Consider the following 9,968-nt stretch of genomic DNA (forward strand, 5'->3'; position numbering starts at 1 on the left):
ACTGCATATTTGGCACCTAAGTGTTTGCACAGAATTGTTAATGCAGTTGAGTTGTATGTAAAAGCAACAGATGTGTTGTTACTGCTGCAGCAGACTTGATGAGAGAATGCAACAAATTCCCTTTCCTTATGTGCTTGCAAGAAGAGGAAGTTCAGTACTTTGCAGTATCTGCAAATGTGACTTTCTGGAATCTCCCAAATAGACCTCTGCTGCAGCTCCTACCCGGAAACCATGGAAACCTTCAGCAGGGAGCGGGGCAGACAGAGTTAGTGTCCTATGTGTAGGCAGGGCTGTATGCCAACAGAAGTCGGCTAATTGGAAAATAAGCATTTTTCAAAATACCCGGAAACTTTCAAATGATGGGGTAGTCAGTCTTCTAATTGTTCCTTGACTTTAGTAGTAGTGGTGAAAGAGAGTGGTTGTTCCTTTGGCAATAATATTCTGGCCATATGCTGACAGAGATTTGATATTTGAGCATGTATATGAATACACTGTGCTGGTATAAATTGTAGCTGAGGAACTAGGTTTGTTTCATTAAAATGTAGGGGGGAAACAGTTTAGGACAACTTAGAAACAATTTAGGAGCAAACACTGAACATGCAGGTATTCAGAGCTATGCTGAAGGAAGGTGAGGCTTATTGGTAAAGTTTCTTAGTGAAGATTAGGTCTTATTTCTTGTTTTATTAATAATATGGTGAATATTTAGTAATTTTGGGGGATTCTTAGATTTCTTTCAAGAGAGAGCTGGTAGATTACTGTGTAAATGGTTACTTTGTTTCCATGTTGCTCTATTTCCATTGCAACAAGTTACTGTTGTAACTTGAGCTTCTAATAGTTCTTGTAATTAACTTTTCTAATACTATGGAACTGCCTTGAAATATACTATAAACAAAAGTTACTGTTTTCAGTGACCAACCCAGAGAAATAATAAAATGTCATCTCAAAAATTATTCTGTTGTCAGCTACTGAAAATGGTTCTAAGCTGTAAGTGATTGTCATACATGCATTGTAAACAATTGTGTGTGTGTGTATATATGTATTATTTATCTATTGCAGTGTTCCTCTTCTTTAGATAGATGTCAAGGTAACAAACAAATCTGTGCAAAACTAGAATCTTTATGTCAGTTGATGTTCTTAAAGCTTTTCAATCACTGTAACTCGTAAAGGCAGAAGGAATGCTTTCCTTGTAGCTGAGAGGCAAAATTCAAGATGTCATATTTTCAACAATTTGAGTATCTGTGCTAGATACTTTGTTATTTTGAAACTGACCCTCAAATGAAAAAGGAAAAAAAAATAATCTAATTTTGAAGTATTTTGTAACCTCGGACTGTCTTCAGTGTTGTTATCAAACAGGCTTTCTGTTACCTTTGCAGATGTTGAGAACATGTTCACTCCCGGATCTTTACAAACTGTACAGAACTTTAGTTGATGTTCCCAGTGTAGCAGATGTGCAGCATCAGCGTAATCTTGAAATAGATGACACAGAAGATGAGCAAGCCAAAGAAGGACCTTCTGATTCTGAGGATATGTGAGTGTATCAGTTTATCAACGGTCATCTTAGATCAAGAATATTTTTGGTTAGACACTAACAACTATACACAGTATACCAGCATGGGGTTTTTACCCAAATTTTAAAAATCCTTTATTGAATCACCATTTACTTTGAGTCTTCTTCCAGAGAATTGAGAAGCTAATGGGATGTACTGCTTACAATAGCTGTCTAAACTTCCTTTCCAAATTCCATCAAAGATGCTATTCTCTCTGGCTTCTGTGCCTTGCATTATGCTGAAGCAGATAAAAGTCAATGGCTGCCACTCTTCTAGAAATAAAGATTTAAGGAATATTTATTTCCTTCATATGTTCTGGGAATCTCGCTCATCTGTCTTCTCTACTGTTGTATTGGGATGTCCTTCAAGTTCCCTAAGCCTCTTAAGGGGCTTCAAAATCTGGCTCTTGACTATTCCCTGCAGCTTGGGTAGTCTGCAGGGACAGAATCATCTGGTGATCTAATCTGATAAGATCTAGATCTTTTTGCTCCAGATACATTTTTAATCTGGATTGGAAATATTATACTTGCCAGGGTTCTATAGTAGTGCATGAGTACAAAGATTCTGAAATTATCTTACTAATTAAGTTGAATAGAGGACACGTCATCATCTTTCTATGAAACGCTGTGATATCTGTTTAGCTAGTCTTTATTCCCTGTGTCTTGTGGTATCTTGTGATATCAATGCTGTGATGTTGGACTAAGGACGCAAAGATTTGTCTCTTTTTTTTTTTTTCCTCCAGCTACATTGGTTTTCCAGTTTGTTGGCATAACAAAAGAAATGAGCTCTTCCTACAGGGTTTGTCTTGTTAAAGTATTAATTTATAACCTTTATATCACTTTCAGTATGTTTGGGGAGGCAGATACAGATTTGCAGGAACTCCGGGCCTCAATGGAACAATTGCTTAGGGAGCAGCCCAGTGAGGAATTCAGTGAAGAGGAGGAGTCTACTTTAAAGGCTAATGTTGTCGGATGCATAACAAATGGTACAGAGATGGAGGAAGGAGAGGAAAACAACCCCAGCAGTGAAAGTGCACTTAATGAAGAATGGCAGTCAGGTATAATTTCTATTGTACCTGTTTCGTAAGTTAGTTATTGATGCTAACAACTCAAACACAGAAGAATGTTTCTTCATTGTATACTTATAATGAAGTAAAGCCCTAGTTAATAGTTTTTATACCGAAGTTTTAAAAAATCAGATAATATTTAGACTCTGAATGTTAAGGTCAACATCTACGCAACATTTGGTGTTGTAAATTAAATGTCGGCTGTTTGTCAGGCAGCGATTATAAGTTGCTTTTTCTCTAGTTGTCTAAAACTTGTCTTCAAGGAAGATCAAGGACTGTGCACATCATGTGTTTTGAATAATTCATGACTACAATGTAAGAGTGAAAAAGAAATGGCAATTGGCATGACTGGAGTATCTGGGATACAGCTTACATCACAATTAAGTAATTTAACAGGCAGTCAAAAGGAACGTGAAATTATTAACCTTGTTCTTAGCCCAAAATAACTATTAATGCAGTTGAACTAAAAATAAGACAGAAAAATTTATTACTGCTTCTAGCATTTTGCATGAGCTATACGCAGTGGTGTCCTCAGTTCTGTTATTGAAATTCTGGTTGAAATAAGTATTTTACTACTGCTGTAAAATAAAGTGCATTTAGAAATACAGGTATATAAAAAGATGTATAAACATCAATAAGTAATCTGAAACATAGCTTTTGTGTAGTTTTGGTTTATTGAAGGCAACTTTAAACAAATTGAAAATCTGTGAGTATGCCTGTAAGATATAATCTATATAATACACTTCAGTAAGTATTTAAGGTAAAATAAGCGTACATAATACCATCTTCTTTAATTTTTTGACAGTGCTGATGTTATACGTTAATAACATACAATGCTTTCTGTGATTCTGTTGTTGCAAGTGTTGCAGCACTTGGTGTCGGTGTCCCACCTTCTAGAAACATCATATTTCAGAAAACTTGCAGGTTTCAGTGTTGGGGGTGGGAGGAAGGCCTTCAAAACTCAGGGCAACAGACAGAGCCTGAAACCAAATCTATCTAAGATCCAAAAGTACAGCATAGGATTTGAAGGCATCTAATGGGGGGGTTTTTTAACCCACATACAAGTTTTCTTTTTATTTCAGTAATAATTTCTTATTGAAATGACTGTTGATACTTGAATCAGGGATATGATTTGGTCAGGATTATACCTTACACTTAGTCACATATAGGAGGTAGTATACTTTTAATATTAACTCACGAAGTCTGTGACCTACCAGGCAATACTATGTGGGCTTTTTTAAAGATTTGGTAATATAAACTGTGAAATCTAAAAAGCTGTATATTTTTTTCTCTGGGTAGGTAAATCCTTTTGTAATTCAAATGTTTATTTAAGGAAGTACTTTTCTTAGGCAAAAGCAGTTTGTATTTTATAATAGGATTTACATAGGAATTCTATCTTGTATTTTTAAATAGATCCTTGTTTTTGTTTTGTTAAACTTACCTAATGTTTGACTGTTACAAACCAATTTGTAAGGTTTCTGTAGCCTATAAACAACACCTTCAATTCTGTTGCATGCCTTATTGCATCAATTGGCATGCTGAATTTGCTACATGGAGGAGATGCACTCATAAAAGAACGAAGAACTTTGTAGCTAAATTAGTACTGGGTTTTCTAGACTTGCTCAGTGGAACAAGATGCATCTTGCTCCAGAAATTAAATAACTGGTTCTTAATGTACATCTCCTTATTTGCTGCTAGAAGACAGCCGCTTCCTTAAGGAGCGCTTTTCCCTAGCTTGGGACAGCCACTGAACCCTGCATCAGTTCCACCTCAGAAATACGTGGACTAGTTATGTGGAACTTGACCTACTGACATTGCTTTGGTAAATAAAAGTCTGCTTTCAGACCATGCCTTGTTTTCCTTCAGTACGAATGCCCTTGTTGCTAATGGTCAAAGGGGGGTTTTAGCGGAGATAGCTAGATGCTTCCCATTTGGGATTCAGAATTTCTTTGCTGCCAAGAAAGAGGCAAAGAAGCTGCTCCTATTTCCTTGCAGGTTGTTCAGAACATCTGCCAACATCATCTACTGTTCCTGAGCTTACCTGATCTCATTATACTTAGAGGTCTGTGTGGATATCAAGTTTAGGGATGTGAAAACAACATTAAGACTGTAGGAAAACTGAGGGGGTTTTACTGTTGTTTTTTTTCTTTATAGATAATAGCGATGGAGAGATTGCCAGTGAATGTGAAGAATGTGATAGTATCTTCAGCCATTTGGAAGAATTGAGATATAACCTGGAGCAGGAAATAGGCTTTGATAAATTAATTGAAGTTTATGAGAAAATAAAGGTTTGTGGAATAACCTCAAGTGGAAAATATTTTCAGAAACAAGATAAATGTACCTAGGGCTGTTTACTGTGCCAGTAACTAATTGCATTATGTGACTAGAATCAATGCTTATTTCTTTAGTCTCTTACTCTGTTTCAACACGCTACAATATTATCACAGAAAATACCACGTGAGTGGATTAAAGAGGAAAACTTCAGGTTTAACCATGAATTGCATTTAATAAATTTGAACTACTTGATTCTATGCCCATATTAATTTTGGCAACATGAATTGTCCTTTCTCCCAGGCTATACATGAAGATGAAGATGAAAATATTGATATTTGTTCAACCATAGTTCAGACTGTTCTTGGAAATGAACACAAACACCTGTATGCCAAAATACTTCACCTAGTAATGGCAGATGGAGCCTACCAGGAAGGTAATCTCACTGTATCCTGGCAATTATGGCTTGTCTTACGTTCTTTCTTGGTCAGTATACAATAGGTTCCAATATACTTCTAAAACATATCTGTGCTGTGTTACATTGATTGGCTAAACTGATAATTTTTTTCACAAAGGGTATTATTATTCCTGCAGCAAAACATGGCAAGCTTTGATGAAGCATGCTGACTGCCCTCTTTTAACAGTTTGTACATATGCAGTCAATGGTAACAATAGTTGCCTTATGAAAGGTGCAGTATAATTATTTAACTTCTGTAAAACAGTTACACAGCTTGGGAAGATGAAAGTCTAGAATATAACTTTCAGAATTAAAAACAATTTTATCTTAAGAATTAATGGATTTTTAGCTAAAATAATATTGTTCTTTCCAAAACTCTTAATGGATTGCAGTATCACTACTTTCCTGAAAAGAAAATTTCACATGGCTCTTTATCCTATAACTGCTGTTATTTAGAAGAACTTGATGTGGAGGTACCATCCATCCTAGTTTTCAGGTGGCTCAGTAATACGTTAAGAAAACTTATCTTGCTTGGGGGAGCCCTGCCTTGCTTAGCACAGATTACTAGGCAGATGGATAGTTTCCTAGATCTTGGAGTCGCCCTATGAAATCCCGCACAGACCACTATCAATGAGAAATCATTTTGTTGGGTTTTTTTCCCCTCATGTCAAAAATTTATCTGCAGTTATGTAGTTTTAGATTTCTAATGATGAAAGTCTTTACTAGAGAGGAAAAAAAAAAAGAAATCTAGAATCTCAATTATTTTTATAGAAATCAGAAGTGTTATATATTGTCTCTAGAAATGTGTGCAATTTTGAAATTTTCAATTTTGAAAAAATATTCTAATACATGTTGGTCAACATCTACTTTCTGCATCTTTTAAATTCTTTTACAAATCTGTTGCAATAGCAGTGGATAAAGGGTCAAATAAGATTATGGCTTTCTATGTATTTTACATGTAAAAGCTTGGGGAAAAAAGTCTTAAAAACTAGTTTTAAAAACATAGTAATTGAAAAACAAAAGCTCTAATACAAATTTCACTTTCTGAACTTTTCTTGCTACTGATATAGAACCACTCAGAATAACCAGTGCTGTTTTCATGCTGTGTTGTGGAAGTATGACAGAAAAGTGTCTGAAAAATATTTTTTCAACCACAAGTTCTTGATTTAATGACAGAGTTGGAAAGATATATTGTAGTAGCTGATTTTTTTTTTCTCAAGTGTCCAAAGGATTGGCAATACAGAAGAAAACGGTAACTATAGTGTTACTGGTTTCTTGCCACTTTGCCTTAAGGATACTTAAAACTAGTTCCAAAAGGCTTAAATGACAACTTGCAGAAATGTTGGCATACAAATTGTAAGCTGCTGTCTGAGTGAGTCCTGTTAAAATGAGCTAGCTTTCATCTTGCAAAATGCTAATTAACAAGCGGCTATTTTGAATAGCTTCAGTTCTAATTCTGTATTTTACAAATTAATGTGGTAGTATACAAAAATGTAAAGGAAAAAGTAGTTCTTTAAACTTCAGACATCTAAAGTACAGGTACTACTTTAGTACTAAAGTACATAAAGAACTGCATTTTAAGAGCTACTTTAAATTTCAGATGTTTAAAGAAAAAAATCCTAAGATAATAAAGGTGAGTAGAGGACAAGTGACAGTCAGAAGCACGTTCCTGACCTGTCTCAAATTTTATACTCTTCAAATAAGAAAAGTTTGAAAAGATCTATATTGCTCTCTACTAAGAGGATTGTTCTAACTGAAGCAGGCCACTTGAGATGAAACTATCTTAAATTCACTAATCCAAGAAAGATGACATGTTGTTCAGTATTTGTACGCATAGTGCTTCCAAGACAGTTTTGGTAACAGTCACCCCATCAGTGACCGACTGAATTCTTGTATTATTGCTTACTAAATTGTGGTTTCTAGTTCATTCTGTAACCCCAGCTTGATTTTGTGTGTGTGTGTGTGTGTTTGTGGCTCTCTCTCACCCTGTCTCTCCCCCTCTCCTGCTTTTTACAGATAACGATGAATAAACCTGACTCAGGAAAGCCCTTAATGCTGTACTACATACCGGTGTTTGAAGTCTGCACAGCTGAATAACAAATTGTAGTGGAGAATGTAACATGGGGCAGGAGAAGCAAGACTTCAAAAAATAATGTTGATTGTATTAAAAAGAAGACGACTCTGCCTTTTAAAACTGAGAATACCTATACACATCTCGTGTGTACTTGCATATGTATTCATTAAATATTAGATGCCCAAAACGTAAAAACCAAAACCCCAAAAAACAACAACAGAAAAAAACCCCCAAACCTGTAATCTCTCAAATTCCAAAATAAATATAGAAAGGAATACCTGTAGATATTCTTATACAAAACTGAGACCTATAATTTAAAACAGAATTTCTGCTGTATCAACAGTTGGCAGGTATGGTTAAGCAACTGGAAGCATTACTATGTTGTGGAAGTACCCGCACCTAGTTCTTCACTTACTTACTGAAAGTAGCCTCTCTTTACACCCACATAAAGAAATTACTTCATTTTTATTGACCCTTGTGGTTGTATTTTAATGGCATCTTGATCTAGTGGTCCGGTTTGAGTATTTCACTCTTTTCTTCATAAAAGAACTATTGTATTTTGAAGCTGAAGGCTTCCGTCAGTTTTTAACCAGTGTCATCTGAAATATCTTAATGGTGTTTCTAAATCAAGGCAAACTGATACTTCAGTCATCATTGAAACATCTGGGGGTTTTGAGATTGTAAAATTCATGTGGAGCTCAAATACTTTTTTTTTTTTCCTCAATATTTTTCTTCCCCAACCCTTTCCCAAAATCCCAAGTATTTAGTTCTTTTGAATTTTGTAATCTGGTCAATGATAATATAGGATGCTGTTGAATTCAAAGAAGTGGGAGTTTTCCAGTTTTGTTTTTAAATTCTTACTGTTACGCTCATGGCTCCAGCAGCCGTGGGGCAAAATAATTGCAGGCACAAGTGCTCTGTAATAATGTTTTGTAGCTTGATTTCCACCACTCCAAAAGAAAGCGGGGGGGGAAGGCACGTCTTCTGACCCACATTTCCTTGTTCCTTCTGTCGAAGTGGTACTATGCAGGGCAGACATCAGGTACGCTGCTGGTTTTTTCCAATTATCTCTGGGACAACTTGATTGGCTCCCCCATACAGGAAGTCTCTGTTACAAATCTGATCCCAACTGCCCTATTGGAGAAAAATAGTTTGGTTTTCATTTTTCAGCTACAGCCAGTCACAATCTAAAACTGTCAAAAGTTACTTTTCCACAAAGTAAAATCAAGTATATACATATGTATTATTTGGAACTGTCAAAACATGTACATGATTTTTGTATAATTGTTTTATGGTGTTGTTATTAAAGTTTTACCCACTCAAAAGTGTTAATTTTTTTTGAACACATCCAATTCTTAAAGGTAGGCCAAACTTACTCTGTTTCAGCTGTATCCTGGGCATCTGCGATAAGAATAAAATTAAAAATCATAAACGCCTTTAACATTTTAATTTTTTTTAAGTCCTTATTTACTTGATAAACACCTCTTGCTTCATCTGATGAGAAAGTAACGTCATTGTTGGACACAGTGCTGGTTCTGTTCTACGCTGTTTCTCTTTTCCTTCCCTTCCTTTTTTTAAACTTCCCACAGTAAGTTTTGGGGCTTTTCACTAGGCTTCTCTTTCATTCCATTTTTTACTGCTGATTAATCTGTTCAGAGAGATGATCCTCATAAGCTGCATCATCAATGACATTCAGCAACTACACTCTAAAGACTTTAATAAAGAATGAGTCTGCGTTATTTTCTATTTTCAGGTTTGCTTTTCAAATCAATACCTTGTACACCTTTTGGGGCTATAGATTTAAAAGAATACAGATTAACTATATGGAAAGAAGAAAATATACCAACTGGTTTATTCTGCGCTATGTGGTTTTGGATTTTCTCAAGGTGATACAGTCTTACTGAAGTTAAAGGGTGGAGGGTGTCTAATTCTTTTGAAATTGAAATCATATCATTCTTGAGTGTCTTCATTTCTCTAGGCAGTGTGCGGGTTTGCTGCTGGTAAGAAAAATGGACATAAGCTGCAGACTTCAAGCTTTACAGACATAGAGCTTTTTATCAATTAATGATTTGAAAAATATGCATAGATTATGCACAGCTGCTCAAGAATAATCTTCAAACCTGCCAACCGGTACTGGATATCCTTGAAATCCCTCAAGAGCTAATTTAGAATTGACACAGTAAATAAGTTTCTCTGCTAAAGAAATACTTTTATACACAATTTTAAATCTCTAGTTAATGTACATTATAAGGGCATGAAGGACAGTGTGAATTCAGGATGATTTATTGGTCTGTATGTAAAACTTATTGAAATTAGTTGAGCATTTGGCTTGTATTCATATTACACTCACTATAAAGAATTTTCTGTTGTAATTCTAGTAGCAAATTGAGATACATACAGGATGGTATTTTTGACACAAACCATAAACTATTTCACATTATATCCCTGTCCTCAGTCCTTTTTCTTGACCCCTAAAGCCAACCGTAGCTCAGGTGAGGAATCTTTAAAAACAGAACATAAACAAAAAAATGCACATACTCCCCCTCCCAAAAA

At 35.4% G+C, this 9,968-nt stretch overlaps 1 protein-coding gene across 11 annotated transcripts in view; it reads left to right on the forward strand.

The window, feature by feature from the left end:
* NEK1 (NIMA related kinase 1) overlaps positions 1–8,740 on the forward strand; it is a 54,105-nt gene extending 45,365 nt beyond the window's left edge. For all 11 annotated transcript variants that reach the window (XM_054202173.1, XM_054202171.1, XM_054202176.1 and 8 more), the window contains 5 exons: positions 1,374–1,528; positions 2,393–2,604; positions 4,768–4,901; positions 5,188–5,320; positions 7,358–8,740. In XM_054202173.1, the coding sequence (XP_054058148.1) occupies positions 1,374–1,528; positions 2,393–2,604; positions 4,768–4,901; positions 5,188–5,320; positions 7,358–7,371 (648 nt within the window). In that variant the 3' untranslated portion in view covers positions 7,372–8,740. The remainder of the gene's footprint in view (positions 1–1,373; positions 1,529–2,392; positions 2,605–4,767; positions 4,902–5,187; positions 5,321–7,357) is intronic.
* The last annotated feature ends 1,228 nt before the right edge of the window (positions 8,741–9,968 follow it).

The sequence above is a fragment of the Rissa tridactyla genome, chromosome 5 (genome assembly GCF_028500815.1).
Source record: "Rissa tridactyla isolate bRisTri1 chromosome 5, bRisTri1.patW.cur.20221130, whole genome shotgun sequence".
In the NCBI taxonomy this organism is placed as follows: Eukaryota; Metazoa; Chordata; class Aves; order Charadriiformes; family Laridae; genus Rissa; species Rissa tridactyla.